We start from the raw sequence: 16,871 nt of genomic DNA on the forward strand, positions 1-16,871 counted from the left end.
TGATACCTTTCATCAAGTCAATTTCTTATCAAATAGTAAGAATACTAAGAGCCCACAACATCAAAATGGTCTTCAAACCAACCACCAACATCAGACAAGTTTTAGGATCTCCAAAAGATAAAGTTCCGTTCTACAAATATCCAGGAGTATATTACATTCCCTGCTCCTGTGGTCTTACCTACATCGGACAAACTTCACGAAGTTTAGAAATTAGACAAAAAGAACATGTTGGTGATGTAAACCACAACAGAAGCATCTCTTCCGGCTTAGCACATCATTTCTGCACATCTAACCACACGATAGATTGGCAAAACAGCTCCATGCCATATCTCGATGACGACTACAGGCATCGTGTATTTAAGGAAGCCACAATAGTGCTAATAACTGGCGGAAACCTCAACAGAAATCAGGGTGTAATTCTAAACAGTTCGTGGAAAAACTTGATCCTCTCTCTCAATCAATCTGAACTACAGCTAGCCAGTAATCACATTACAAGTCTACAACAAACACGCATGCGTGATAATGAATAAGAACAGTAAGTCATCTCTGTCACGCGAAACGTGTAACCATAGATACTAGTTTGGTTTACAACGTTTTTTATGTTCCTTTTAATTTGCATTTACTAACTTTCATATCTCCGTAATGCCTTGAAAAAGCCAGACAGTTTGCTGGCGAAACTGGTAGGTTTGAATAAATGTTTTTATTGTAAAATACTGGTCTGTATTAATAAAATTGTATTTCTATTAAATATGATAATCACTGAATAAAGAATATTAAGCTTAGTTCTTGTTCAGTGTTACTGTTACTCTCTTAAATAAATATGCTACAGTATTCAAGTCTTTAGCCCAATTAAAAAATTGTTGTGATAAATTCTATATGAAAATCAGCAATAAAATATTAATAAAATAGGTAGGAAAACATAAATGGCATTCCGATTAGAGAACCTTTAGAATAAATCACACAGATATTTAGGCTAACTTTTAAATAAAGATGGTGACATTAAATATAGAAATAGATAATAGAATGAGGATGACGGTTCTGTAGGAAGCCAAATGAAACAAGGGGAATCTGCGAGAATACTAATTAGAATTGCACATGGAAGCATTCAAATCAGTTTTAACTTATGGATCTAAGAACTTGATCAAAAATTGGAGACTGCAGATAGTATTATTATTTATCTGGGACCTCCAGGGAGATGGCTCATTGAGTGAGGCTGTACATCACCCAAACCATCTGTCATACCCTCTCTTAAACTCATTCACACTCAATGTACTCCCCACTTCAAGAGGCCGACTGTTCCACTCATTCACTGTTCTTAGAGGAAAAGGCTTGCTCTTACCCCTTTCTTAGCTACAAACAAATTTTACTTCCATCGATGTTCCAGTGTCCCCGCCTTCCTTATAGTGAAAATTTCACTATATTCTTACTAATTTACTGATATTCATAGAACATCAAGATTATATTACATTTTGGAATCCGAGAAGTCTAGTGGCTTTGCTTCTCATGAACTCTGTGCCTGGTGTCTTGCTGACACTAGGCACAGAGCTCTTTGGAACCAAACAAAGATTCCTCATTCCAGTAAATTTAAATTTGATCATCATTTCTTTGAAACATATGAAACACTATGAAATCGTCTGAACCTTAATTGCTCAAACTGTATGCTAATATCTACATTTGGGGAAGTGATTGCTATTAATTGTTCATAACGTTTTTTTTGTTGTTGTTTTCATCATCACGATTTATGCTTACACGTAGACCCACACTTCACTGTCCAGGCATTCGAAACTGAAAATCCCAAGGAATAGGTCAGTCAGTCCTTATTCCTGGAGTGTCCTATGTCTGTAGATGCATCTGTTCACTGGGCCAGTTTTCTGTAATTCTGAGGACAAAAAACTTGAGTTTCCAGGTGGGAAAAACCCTCTATCTCCTTATGAGACTGGCTAACTCACCTATAGTCAAAAGAGACCAGATAAAGTTCCTCACATCATGGATGGGAATCAAACCCAGGTCTTTCCGACAAAAGGGCTTTGTTTATACTGAGTGAGCTACATAGGCTCTGTTGTTCTAAGTAATTATTTTTCATCTACACAACTTTTACAATTGTTCCTTTGAACTCAATAGTGTAATCACATACTTCAGCTGCAACTGAGACAAAGTATGCACATGCTCTTGTAATTCTTGTTTTGAATTAGTTACCAGTCTGTCTCCCTGTTGTGTCCATATAATGTTGAATGAAATATATTGGATTTTTTTAATAAAATTCTATATATATTTTTACAAGTATAAGCTGTGAAAGTTTTTAAATAAACCTGACTGATATATCTTACTAAAGTGAGCACTCATTAATGGAACATTCTCAACTTCTGACAAGAGTACCATCTGCATTCTGTAAAGTTATTCTTCCATATTCATTCTTTCTTTTATTTGCTGCACTTTTAATTTGAATCACCTTTAATTTTTTAGATTTTTTTAAATTTCTAGCCTGCATAGCCAATTTACTCTAATTTAGCTTTCTGCACAATACTGTACTCATAATTTTTCTGACCTGTGCTTAATATTTTTCATAACGTTCATGTATTCTCATGATCCTTCTTACATGCCATCTTCTTGTTGATCTCTTGCTTAATAAGGTTGCCTATCCATTTCGCTCTCACCCTGTTTGTTCTTCAAATTCTAGGGATACACAAATACTGCCTCGTTTAAGCACTTTTTCAGATCCTCATGTATTGTTGATTCTTTCACATCCAGTAACTGATACCATAGGACCAATGATAGTATTCTGTTGAGTTGGTCATAATTTCCAGCTTTATAGTTCAGCATGTAACCTGCTTAATTGGAACATCTATAATTAGCTACTTCCCCGGAAAGTGTGGTATGATCACTGTCACCTGTTACTGTGAAATAGTTATATTAACTGTGAGCCCTTCTGGTGCTATGACCAAATCTAACACTCTTTGACTTTGAGTTCCTTCTTTTGCATGTAGCTTGAGAAAGTTGTCACTCAACAACTCAGTAAAGTTTCCTTCATTCATATCATGAGATTTGAATGAACCAATCGACCAACCTTTGCATGCCGGCAAAGGTTGGTCGATTGGTAGAGTCTCTGCTACTAATGGCTCAGTTAAGTAAGTTTGAGCGCGGTTAGTAGTTAGAAGGGGACCAATCGTTCGATGCTGTTGGCACACTCTCCCTCGATGAGTCTTTGGACTCCCTGGAGGTGTATAATAATAATAATAATAAATAATAATAATAATAATAAAAAATAATAATAATAAATAATAATAATAATAATAATAATAATAATAATAATGATTTCTCTTTTAGCCAATCAATGTTTGGATAATTTAAGTCATCCATAATGATTTCTCATTTAATACTCATCAGGGTAATATGGTGATGCATTTCATTGTCTCCAGCAACACCCCATCATATATTTCATCCTGTTAACCTACACTTCCCACCATATAGCTTGAAATTCACAGTTGCATGGAACATTACTATTATTGCTCTCATGCATTTCTATACTAACTGGACTCAACTCATCAGACATTAGTAATATTCCCCCCCCCCCCCATCTAGTCTATACTTTCTAAAAATACTATACCTTTACTTTCAATTCCAGTTAAAACACCTGACTGTTACTGAGGTTTTACTAATGTTTAACAATCTTAGGCCACAACATATTCAATAAAGTAATGAACTCCATCCCTTTATTTCTGATGCTTCTAACATTTGTGTATAAATGTAACAAATTATCACCTAGCTTTTTCTTATGGGCAGCTGTTTTGTAGAAGTTTCTCTTTTCCATCTTAGATACACTCAAAAGGTTTTAAACCAATGTGTCCATTTCCATACCTTCAGCAGGTACATAACCATGCTCAATGGCATTCTTATCATTATCACATCTGCATACCATAGCTGAACTTTTAGGTCTCACCCTCAATAAGTAATTTTTTCAAGCCCCTGATGCCAAATCCATTCAAGTGCAAGTCATCCCTCTTATACAAATCTTTTCTGCCATCAAATGCTTTCCACATCCAAAAACATATTTTCTATGCAGCCTCCACATTGAACCATTTGCTATCATAGCTCTCCAACTCATTTTCTCTTTCCCTTGCTTTTTCCAACAGATCTTTCATATTGTTTCTCATACTATATTTGTCAAATCATTAGTTTCATCAAGAATTGCCATATCTTTTCTTTTCTGTTTTTCTATTATTACATTTATCACATCTTTAATTTTCACCTTCAGGAAGCTAGAAGTAGTGACACCCAAGCACAAATTTTATGGTTGAATCACTATGCCATATTACTTCTTTTTTCTTATATTTAAATTGATTAACTTTGTTGTTCTTATTCTTACCAAGTTCATTGCTTTCCAGCCTTTTCTTGTTCTGATCATTTTTTGCATCCTGTATGTTAACCTCCCTCCCTACTGGCCAATGTGGATGAAATAGTGATACCAAATTGCACTTCTTATCCATGTTATTCAATGGGTTTTAGAGCTTCCTATCCAGATTTAGCTGGACGTCTATAGACGTCGTGGCCAGTTGGGGGGTTAATGATATTGAGATACAGGTTACTGTTTAACCTGTATGTCAGTATCATTAACATGATCTTTATAGGTACCTGTGGCATAATAAATTAATAACTTAACACATATGAAACCAACAGTAATAACTTTAATGAATTCAGTACAAATATTTCGTACTGAAAGTAACTGCACATCCTCAGTGTAGAATAAACAGTTAAAGGAATGGAATACAAAGTACAGAACATTCGGTGGATCACCAATTAGATTGTTGCCACGTGCCAGAAGATTAATTAATAAAATATTATTAAATAATTCTTTAAAGATAATTATTTCATTGATGGTTACATAAGATAAGAATCTCCCAAACTTTTGGGGGAGAGAGACAGTCATTTCGATTCAAATTCAGCCGATGTAAAAGGGCTTCACAACTTTCTTTAAAAAGGCGTACATGTTTAAACCCGCATCTGTGGAGAAGACAAGCTTTATCCAGCTGGATATTATGATTAGTGTCAATGCTATGTTGTGCTAGACCAGACTTATGCAGTTTCATGTATTCGATATAATACTGATGTTCCTTCATTCCTTTTTCCGCAGAACGACCTGTTTGTCCAAACTATGATAAATTACATTCACATGGTATCTGGTAAACACCAGCCAATGATAGAGGTGCCATTTTGTCTTTTGTAGATGGCAACAAATGAGAAATTTTGTTGATAGGAAAATATGTGGGAACAAGATGATACTTCTTCAAAATTCTGCCAATAGGTTCTGAGATGCCTGAAATGTAAGGAATTGGAACTCTGTGGTCTGTTGAAGAATCCTGAGGTGTTGGAACATAGGAGTCAATTATCTGCTGGATTTCATTAGGGTTGTAACCATTAGATTCTCTTTAACTCTTTTATAGTGAAAAGTTCTTGTTGTAAGCTTAATGGAGTGGAGCACACCATGTGCTCTATTAATTAAAGATTTGATAATGCCGATTTTTGAGCGGTGTGATGAGCTGACTTTTGATGAATGTATCTGCCAGTAAAGGTAGGTTTTAAGCTTACAACAAGAACTTTTCACTATAAAAAAGTTAATAGGCTCTAATGGTTACAACCCTAATCAAATCCATCAGATAATTGACTCCTATGTTCCAGCACCTCAGGATTCTTCAACAGACTGCAGAGTTCCAATCCCTTACATTTCAGGCATCTCAGAACCTATTGCAGAATTTTGAAGAAGTATCATCTTATTCCCACATATTTTCCTATCAATAAAATTTCTCACTTGTTGCCATCTACAAAAGACAAACTGGCACCTCTCTCATTGGCTGGTGTTTACCAGATACCATGTGAATATAATTTATCATACTTTGGACAAACAGGCCGTTCTCTGGAAAAAAAGAATGAAGGAACATCAGTATTATATCGAATACATGAAACCTCATAAGTCTGGTCTAGCACAACATAGCATTGACACTAATCATAATATCCAGTGGGATAAAGCTTGTCTTCTCCACAGATGCAGGTTTAAATATGAACACCTTTTTAAAGAAAGTCGCAAAGTCTTTTTACATCGGCCGAATTTGAGTCTAAATAACTGTCTCTCTCTCTCTCTCCCCCCCAAAAGTTTAGGAGATTCTTATCTTATGCAACCATCAATGAAATTATTATCTTGAAAGGCTTATTTAATAATATTTTATTAATTAATCTTCTGACACGCAGCAACAATTTAATTGGTGATCCACCGACTGTTCTGTACTTTGTATTCCATTCCTTTAACTGTTTGTTCTACACTGACGATGTACTGTTACTTTCAGTATGAAATATTTGTACCTTTAAGTTTTTAATATCATTAACATACAGGTTATACAGTAATGGCCCTAAAACAGCCTTAAAAGTTTCTCTTTCTCCACTTTTTTTAATTCTCTGGTCGATTTTCTAATAATTTATTTTAATTGGGATATTTCCAGTGTCAGACTTTCCTTGATTATATTATCAGCATAACTGCTATAACATTTCTGCATAGAGAGACAAAGATTCTTCTCACTAGCAACTACATTGACTTGTTCTTAGACGCTGCCTTCTTGCAGAGAGTTTTTTGGCAAGAGAATCTTTGGCAAGATTTTTGGCATGAGAATCTTATGTCAATTGATTGACATAAGATTCTCTATGATGGTCAGCATGGGTTTGTGAAGGACAGGTCTTGTTTTAACAGTCTGCTTATGTTTTATGATAAGATGACGAAATGTGTTGGATAAGGGAAATTCATATACAGTGATTTTTTTGGACTTTGCAAAGACATTTGATAGATTACCACATGACAGATTCGTGTATATGCTGCAGAAGACAGGATTAGATAGCAGATTAAATCTATTTGAAGATTGGCTTTCTGAAATATACCAGCAAGTTGTGTATGGAAGGTAACTAGTGGCATTTCTGTTCTTGGGCCCTTACTGTTTAACTTATTTGTTAATGATATTTCATGTAGATTGACTGGGATCTTCAAATGGCAATGATGCAAAGTTAGGTAGAATTATGAGGAGTAGTACTGATGTTAATTCTCTACAGGAAGATTTGAATAGACTTTTAGCTTGGACAAATGAGTGGAATTGCAGTTTTAATATTAATAAATGAAGGTGTTACACTTTGGGATACAGAGATATAAGGCTATGTATTGTATTGGTGGAGCTGTACTTCAGGAAGTGGATGAGATTTGGCATCTTGAAATGTTGGTAGACAGTGGACTGAAGTTTCGAGGACACATCACAAGTGTTGCAAAGACTGCACATCGTAGTGCTGCTATGATAAAAAGTACATTGACATGTAGAGATAAGGAGGTGGTGGTGCCTCTATATAAGGCATTGTTGTAAGACTATGTACGGGCTGTTGTGCTCAGATTTGGCCTAGTTTTCATTGTGATGTGGAAACACTAGAGAGGGTCCAAGGTTGAATGACCAAAGATATCAGGACTCTGGAGTGTTGATTATGAAGAGCGTTTGAGGGAATGTTGATTATCGAGTTGGTCAATAAGAGGAAAAGAGGAGATGTGATAGAGACCTTCAAGTTAGTTGAGGATTCTATCAGATTAATACAGAAGGAATTATAAAAAGAGTGGATGTTAAGATTTGAAGAATGAGAGGCCATCCATGGAAGTTGTATAAAGATGGTGAAGAAGAGTTTGAGGAGTTGGTTTTTTTAAGTGGAGAGTTGTTAGTCAGTGGAATACATTGCCAGAGTGTATTGTGAATACGGGTAGTGTAAATATCTTCAAGGCTCATTATGATAGTCATGTTGCTCGTTGAGTGGGCCTTCAATGATGAGCCTGTTGACTCCATGGAGGTTACCAAAATAATAATAATAATATCCCCTGTGGCTATATAACAGAATACAAAGAGATGATGATTGATGCAGCTGGTTAACAGTCAAAGCTAGATAAACTGAGAGGGGACATAGCCTTTAATGCAAAGAACAATTTAGAGCTTCTGACCAAATGTCCAGTCCTCACCTTCCTGTGTTGTGCACCCCCCTTTGGTAGGTATCTGTATGGATACTGAACAAATGAAGGGGCCTGATAAATTAGGATTTAGCCAACTGAATTGTATTCTGTATTAGCTTAAAACCTAAAGATAGTAATGCTACCTTATAAAATGTCATATTGGCCTGGTTAAACAAGAACCCCACACCATGTTGTTTTTGTCAGGAAAACAGGGTAAACAGTCAAACGTCAACTACTAGAACTAACTACAAAATTCATGAAAATAAGTGAAATTGGCAGAAGAATTAGAAAGTACCATGACATAATTGGTGTTACTAAAAAAAGGAGACAAAAATGGGTGAGATGCTTCTAAATGACAACTATAAGATGTTATATTTAGGCAATGATCAGAAGCAACTGTAGTGTTCAACACTAAACATGAAGATAATCTTCTTGAATGGTAGGCATTTCAAGTAGAACGATGTTAGCAATCATCAAAATGGAGAATTGGATAATGATACTTATTTGTGCCAATGGTTCCACAGCATGTGAGAGTGGGACCTCCCATGAGTATCTTGGCTCCATTGAGTTCTGATCATGATGATAATATTTTTTAATAGAAGAAATTTGTCTGCAGCTGAATTGTTTTCCAAGCATCACTTAGGTGGGAAAAAAAACAACCAGATTCAAACCACATATTTGATGGCAACAACTTTTGCAGAGGGGGAGAAATAGGTTTGTTTTGATAGGATTTGACCACTTTAACTGCTGCCATTCTAATAAATTTTACACCAAACTGTTTGAAAGCCAATTTATTTAGCTGTCATATATATGAGTGGTTGATGGGCAACTTTATGTAATTTATTTATTTCGTATCCAAACACAAGTAGTACAGTTAGTGGTACAACATGATTTACAACAAATTAGGATACATTACAATGAGATCAGCTTAGATTTGGTAGGTGAATTATACAGGGAATAATAATTAAATATGAAAAAAAAGGAAACTATACATAACTTATGTACAATAAACATGGTCAGATGTTCCTCCAGTATCTTGCACAATCAACTGCTCTTTTCTGTGCAGAATATAAGGTCCTCTTTTGCACAAGGTGATGGAAGAAAGGGAGACAAGAAAGAAGGTGTTCCATGGACTGGGTTGTCCCACACTCACAGTTGTATGGGCCAGTGAGGTAGCCTCATTTGATGAGGTTTTGTTTGCAGCGTCCTGTCGTCCAGAGTCTGTTTAGGATTTTCCAAGTATTCCAGTATAAGTGGGCACCATGTGGAAGATGTTCGGCTGTTGGAATACCAGTATTATTTTCAGGATATAATGCAAGCCATTGTTGAAGTCTTGTCTCTGGGAGGTTTTTAGGTGGTTCAGTAGTTGTCAGGAAGCTATGTCGGGATCTTAGTCTTTGGGTCACTGCGGTCTGACCGAACAGTGGGTGACGTTCATCATTCATTTGTCTGCTTCTTTCATCAGCTGAGAATGCAAATCTTCGAATTGAAGAGGGTGCAATACCAGCCAAAGTATACAGGTCTTTTAGTGGTTTCAGGCATCATGTAATTAAGCGGCAGCTTTCATTCAATGCTGGATCAAGTTTTTCAGCATGGCAGGATCTGGACCATACTGGGCAGGCATATTCAGCAGAAGAATAGCAAAGGGCCAAGGCAGTAGATCTCAGTGTGCTAGGGTCAGCACCCCATTTGGAGGAGGTAAGCTTTCTTAGTATGTTGTTTCTTGCATTCACTTTTGCCTTTTTTTTCCTATGTGAGTTTTATATGAAAAGGTGCGATCGAGAGTCACACCGAGGTAGATTGGTTTCCTGGAATGCTCTATATTAGAGCCTTCCCAAGAAATCTGTAGCTTCCTGTTGGCTTCCTTATTGTTAAGGTGGAAAAGGCCAGTCTGGGTTTTCAAGGGGTTCGGTTTTAGTTGATTGCTGGTATAGTATGTGGTTAGACTATTTAAGGCAAGTGATTGAGTAGTTTCAATGGACTTGAAATTTTTGACTGAGTAGCTATGGCAAGGTCATCAGCATAGATAAAATTTCTAGTTCCTGGAAAGATGGAGAGATCATTGACATAGATGTTGAAAAGTAATAGTGATAACACACTTCCCTGGGGGAGGCCATTTTTTTGGTGGTGCCAGCGGCTCTTCCTACCCCCAAGGTTCACGTAAAAGCGTCTGTTTTCCAAGAGTGATTGGATCAGGAGGACAAGGCGATTGTCTCTAGTTATTCTGTATATTTTGTTTCTGAGTGTGAGATGGTTTATGGTATCATATGCTGCAGTTAGGTCTACAAAGACTACTCCTGTGGCTAGTTTATGTAATGACATCTGTGTAAATTTTTAGTTTTATATTAAAGTAGATTTTTCTTCCACAGGAATTTTTGAGACTCCTCTTCTTCGAAAGCTACCTGAAAATGTTGTCAAACATCTTTCGGAACAGACTCCATTTCCAAAACGGCTTGGACGTCCTGAAGAATTTGCACATCTAGTTCAGTTTCTAATTGAAAATACAATGGTAAATGGCGAGATAATTAGATTAGATGGTGCATTGAGATTAGTGTATTAAACCTTTCTACTTAGTGATGTCCATCATATATGTTCTTAGTTAATAATGATTTTTATTTTTGTATATCTGATATAAAAATAGTTGCAATTCTGAGAAATTATGGTGTTTTTTTTTTTTTTTTAAATCAATAAATGTATAATAATGCCTTTTTTTTTTTTTTTGGTGTAAGCTGATATGTAAGGGACGAAACAGAAATTGTTTCTAGTAAATTGTTTAAAAATCATTAAATAAAAAAAAAATAGAGCATACAATATGTCCAGTATATCAATTAATGAGAATGAAGAATTGCACTACCTGATGCAAAACCTCTCACTCAATGGTTATGAATCCAAGACAACAAAATTTTTAATACACCTCCTGCACCTCCTTTACTTAAACATGATTTTAAGAATGCAGTATCGCTACCTTACATCAAGAATGTTACAGACAAAATGACAAAGTTGGTCTGTGAGTGCAACATTAAAGTGGCTTTTTTTTAACCATTGCATAAAATTTCCAGCTTCTTACATCCACAAAAACCTCCACATCATCCCATGAAAAAAACAGGTGTTTATGTGATTCATTGCTCTTGTGGCATTTGCTATGTAGGCCACATGGGAAGATCGGGGGGGGGGGATCTGCATGCCTGGACACGTTAGAGCATCGAACAAAGAAGACAGCATAAATCAGTTTTGGCATCTCATACATTTACCACAAGCCATCATGTAGTTTGGAGATAAGCAAAAATGCCTTGTATTGATTAAAATTGTTTTACAAGAAAGTTCAGAGAAACCTTGCAAATGCTATGGATCCCCACATAATGTAACAAAAATCAAGGCCTACTCCGATCTGCTTGTATTAAAAATCTAACTTCCATGGACCTGGGATAGAACACACATGATGCTGCAGAACATGACAGCAACACATTGTTCAAACACATATACAGTAAATAAGCATTTTTTTTATTCTGGTTACTTATTTATATGTACCAACCGTGAAATTCTGATAATATCTAATATGCATAATTAATTATTTCTAGCCTCTTTTTATACGATGCTAATACCCCTAACGATATAAGTTTGATGACCTACGAACCTTGTAGGGTTATATTTGTTTAGTTTTATTAAACTTATTATCTTAAAATGGGGGGGGTCTCAATATTGGAAGCTGTCTACAGAACTCCTAACAACACAAACTTATGTATTCATAAGTTTATGTGTTTCAACAGAAACTTATGTATACTAACAGTAATTTCCTTTGTATACATGTTCATATTTGAGTTTCAGTGATAAGTATAGCATTTGGGCATTTTATACCACAAACTAGTCTCTTCATGATCAGTAAGTAACTGATCATGAATTAATATATAATTCCATTATGGGATGGATAATAGAGGTATATGTGACTTTTAAGGTTTTAGCATCGATTCCCCACTCTTTACCTGAGATACCTTTCATGATATTAAGTCTTCTTTTTGCTCTGACTGCAACATTGTTGATACGTTTATTGAAGCTTAGTGATGGATCCAGAGTAACTGCAATGTATTTGGGGTTTTCATTAAATGTAATTAGTTGACTGTTTAGCTTAATCTTTGGTCTCCACTTTCTGAGGTGGTTATTTATAGTAAAAACACAGATTTCTGATTTAGTAGGGTTAATGTTCATTTTTTGGTTTTCACAGTATGTAGCTAAACTTTCAATGGCTTTGTTTAAGTGACCTTCTGCTCTTTCTAGGTTGTTGTGAGCTGAGAATAGGACCAAATCATCAGCAAACATAGCTATCTTTGTTTCTTTATTTATATTTTTATCTAAGTCATTCAAGTAGATGGAAAAAAGGAGTGGACTCAAAATGCTACCTTGTGGGAGTCCCTGTCTTGTTTTCACTTTCTTGGAAAAGGTATTATTTATTCTAACTTGAATTGTTCTATTCCTTAGAAAGTCATATATCCAGTTAAGAACTTTCCCTTCTATTCCAATATGACAAAGTTTGGAAAAGAGTTTCTGCCTCCACACCTTGTCAAAGGCTTTGCTAAGATCTATAAAAGCTGCAATGGTGGATTTGTTAGGTATGGTCTGGAAGTTATCTTGAATTGTCTGGGTTAAGTAGAAAAGTTGATCAGTTGGTAAGTGATTTCTTCTAAAGGCAGCCTGAAAATGTGATAGTATACTATTTTTGTTTAGATAGTAATTCAAATGTTGGAGTATCATTTTTTCCATTAATTTGCCTGGAATTGAAGTCAGTGAAATTGGTCTATAACTTTTTGGTTGGTCTTGCGATTTGTTAGGCTTTAAGATTGGTATGATTGTGGCTGTCTTCCAGTCTTTTGGAACTTTTCCTTGTTTTAGGCTATTGTTGTAGAGGCGAAGTAGCAAATCTAGGTCTAGAGAAGGAAGATGTTTGATCATAATTCATTGTATGTTATCTGGTCGACATGATTTATTTATATCTAGTGTCTCCAAGGCGTCTCTCAATTCAGAGATTGTAAATAGATCCCAGAATAGTTTGTTTTGATATTTTGGGGAGTTTGCAGCATTTTTCTGCTGTCGAGCCTGTTTTGATATTTGATGGTCTTTCCTAGTATTCATAGTTTGCTTATATTTTGATAATGAAAGGCCAAGGTATTTGCGATCTCCCTATCTCCAATTTTGATATTTCCATCTGGATCTTTTAGCGTGTTAGTCTCTTTGTAAATTAGCAGTCAGTTTCCAGAGTTTGGTATCTGAAGTGTTTGGGTTTAAGTTGTGGCAAAATTCTTGCCACCTAGTTCTTCGTAATATATTATATTTTTGTTTAATTTCAGCATTTATCTTGTACTCAATCCTGGTTTCTGGAGAGCTTTCAATTTTTAAGATATTAAATCATTTCGTTTAGTTATTTTACTGGCAAGTTCCTTGGCAAAATGTATTTAAACACTTCAAGTTGCACAATGCAAATAGGTTTGCAAGAGCATGCAAAAGGTACACAATTACCCACCTACATTTGCTGAAAAGAAATTAAACTAGACTGCTGCCGCTACAAAACGTGCTGAATCACGCATGAAAACGATTTGTTCCAGACCTTGCAGTCGCCGCATATTCAAAATTTGCAATAAAAAAATAAATATTCGAAAAAGTTGATTCCAAAATTGGCGAATTAAGAAAATAATATTTTGCCAATGATAATATATGCAAAATATAATTTTATAATTCAAATACATTAATTAAATAAATAAAATAAAATAATCAATTTAATTTTAACTTTTTCCAGTAACCCCCATTGCCCAAACTTGTGTTCGCTAGTGGCCATGATGTTACCCACCCCAAGATGGGGGTGGGTAACATCATGGCCACAGTAGTATTCGATTACACAGTTGTATTCAATTTCTGAGCATAATCACACAACGCCTGATAATCTCTTAAACTTCTAAATAGAAATCAAACAAATCAATACATTAATTTTTTTACAACAAAATTTATCCGTAATAAACAATATTAAATAAATAAATATTTAATTTTGGAGAATATCTATTTGTTGTAAACAATTTCAGGATTACTTCCAGTGTCTCCTTAAATTATCTGCGGGTTAGAGAATTTGAAATTTCAATGTATTTACTTACCTGCTTCTCCTTCTCTAATTCGACCCCACATTTCTGAAAGGGGAAAAATCATATAAAATTACTAATTTACATTTATAAGAATATTGACTCAAAACACCTTTTTGCTTTTTTATATGAAATATTCAAATATTCCTTTCAAAATTGCTTTATGAGAAAATTAGTTCACAAAGGAAGTTGATTTTCAAAATGGTTTGTCGAGGGACAAAGTTTGTTTGTCCTTCCTTCTGAACACCAATATGAATTCACAATGGATGATTTGTAGAATTCGTCCAGGTTACCATCCTCACCAGAATTAAAATCGTTAGGCAGTCCTTGATAGATTTATTTAGGCACTCCTAAATAAATAATAAAAAACATCGTGCGTATATGTGTTTTAAGTAAAATTTTGACACTTCATGCTACAAAAGAATTTTATATTTTAGAAAGTCCAAAATTCTGGTAACAAGGGCTGGCAATTTGAGACTTTTCTTTAATTAAACCAAGCCGATCGTCAAAGAGCATTTTCCTGTTGTCAACCGAAATCTGAATCGGGTCTTAACTTACCTCTCTACCACTTTAACCACAACTCTAGACACATAGAGATTGGCCTAACATTCAACGCCTTAGTCTCATCACCTCCCTTTTAAATCGGAGTAATTTCACCCTCTTTCCATTCCTTTGGAACTTGGCCCAGTGCACAACTTATGTTAAAAAGATATGTAAAAACTGTAAACTCACTGGAACATTCTCTCAAACACGTAAAATCTCACCAGATCCTATGTCCTTATTAACATCAAGTTTTTTTTTCAATTCCTCATATATCTTCTGCTCACTTACTACCAGTTCCTCCTTTCTCACCGCATTAATGTTCTACATAATGTCACATTCAAAAGAATGAAATATCTTTATAAACTACCTATTAAACACATCAACTATATCCTCTGCGGCATTTATCATTCCTCCATTTTCATAAATCAGTATCATCCTTCCATTCTTCTACTGTTGACATATTGAAAAAATTCCCTAGGATTCTTTTTTAGGTCTCATTAGCTAACTACGGCTCATACTTCGCTTTATCTTGATCAAGAGTCACATTCCTAGACAGTTCCCTGTATGCCTTATGCAACTAGTTATTATTACCACTCAACTTGTGCTTCTTCCAGATTGCATACCTCACCTCTTGAAGTAACGTCGAAGTAACTCAGCAATAATAAATAAAGCACTGTTTATTTAATTTTGTTATTTAATTATATTCATATTATAATAAGCCAAAAGGCTATTTTACTGGCGACATAAGTTAAAGGGAGATGGTAAATCCTGTTTTATTTTACAGCCGGGTATGAAACTCGGATCGAATCCATAGTTTCATGCCGAAAAAACTATCGGCAAGCCCAAGTATAAGTGATCACTTGGGTAGTACAACACCAAGCAAAGGTGGAACAAGCTCCGTTAAGACCTCTTCTCATAATGTAAAACAGTATATATACATCTCTTAGGAGCTGTGTTTTACATTATGAGAGAATATTAAGGTTAGTGACGGATCTTGCTCCACCTTTGCTTGGAGCTGCCCTGGTGTTGTACTACCCAAGTAATCGCTTACACTTGGGCTCGCCGATAGTTTTTTTGGCATGAAACTATGGATTTCGATCCGAGTTTTACATTATGAGAGAATATTAAGGTTTATGGAGAGCTCTCGTACCCGGCTGTAAAATAAAACGGGATTTACCATCTCCCTTTAACTTAGCTTATGTCGCCGGTAAAATAGCCTTTTGGCTTATTATAATATGAACATAATTAAATTATGTTCATATTTCAAAGCCGACTAGAAACTATAGACGTTTTGTGCAGAATTTGACCAGACATCTTACGGAAATACACTCGCCGCCACACTACAAGTTGCTCTAGAAGCTAGGGCAAATCATAGTATGGCAGCGAGTGTATTCCCGTAAGATCTCTGGTCAAGTTTCGCACGAAACATCTATAGTTTCTGTAGTCGGCTTTGAAATAATGTTGGATTTAATATCCATTTAATTTATATAATTTTGTATCACTGATGTGAAGCCTTTTGACTCTTTATTTTAGTTAATTATTATTATTATTGAAAAAATCAACTAACGCCTTTTATTCCCTAATAGGGAGTAGGTGAGGCCTTTATACCCTATTTAGCTTTTGGCGACTGAGTGGGCAGTTCACTCTCCACCGGTAGCCAGAGATAGCTGGCCCATGACTATCACTAATTATAGCAGCCACCGATGAAGAGGCTGGCAAACAAGTGCTGCCATCTCTTGGTACCTAACCCTAATAAGATATGTCACTCTGAAATAATGTGGGTACTACGGTCGATTTTCTTGAGTTTACGGGACGAAAAACCCGCTTGCCTGTGCCAGAGATCGACTAACTCGGGAACCGGTCGAAGAAAGGCTTAGAAAAAGTTCCTCCAGTCAGCGACTAGACTAGAACCTAAGTCTAACTTCAAGCAGCCAAGTGCAGAGGACGCAAGTGCCACTTCCACTGAGCTACACAGGCCTTTATTATTATTATTATTATTATGAGAGGGCGCTGTGTAGGCATGCAAACGGTTGCATGGGTGTATCGCCGGTCCCGTTTTTTAGTTTTAACGTGGTTCTAACTCCTGTTTCTAATTTAAAAGTGTCATAAAGTAACTACTTGTCACGCTGAAGACAGTGACATATAATTCATCAAAATCAGCCAAGTGGAATCCAAAATCTGAGTGTGCTAAAAAT

General features: G+C 35.6%; 1 protein-coding gene across 1 annotated transcript in view; it reads left to right on the plus strand.

Annotated features, from left to right (window-relative positions):
* The window catches only part of LOC150107918 (3-hydroxyacyl-CoA dehydrogenase type-2-like), a 45,076-nt gene extending 34,288 nt beyond the window's left edge, over positions 1-10,788 (plus strand). The window contains exon 5 of the mRNA XM_090415435.1: positions 10,384-10,788. Within this exon, the coding sequence (XP_090271561.1) occupies positions 10,384-10,574 (191 nt within the window). The 3' untranslated portion in view covers positions 10,575-10,788. The remainder of the gene's footprint in view (positions 1-10,383) is intronic.
* The last annotated feature ends 6,083 nt before the right edge of the window (positions 10,789-16,871 follow it).

This window comes from Typopeltis vanoorti, chromosome 3, assembly GCF_054136105.1.
Source record: "Typopeltis vanoorti isolate ZY-2024b chromosome 3, IOZ_Tvanoo_1.0, whole genome shotgun sequence".
NCBI lineage: Eukaryota > Metazoa > Arthropoda > Arachnida > Uropygi > Thelyphonidae > Typopeltis > Typopeltis vanoorti.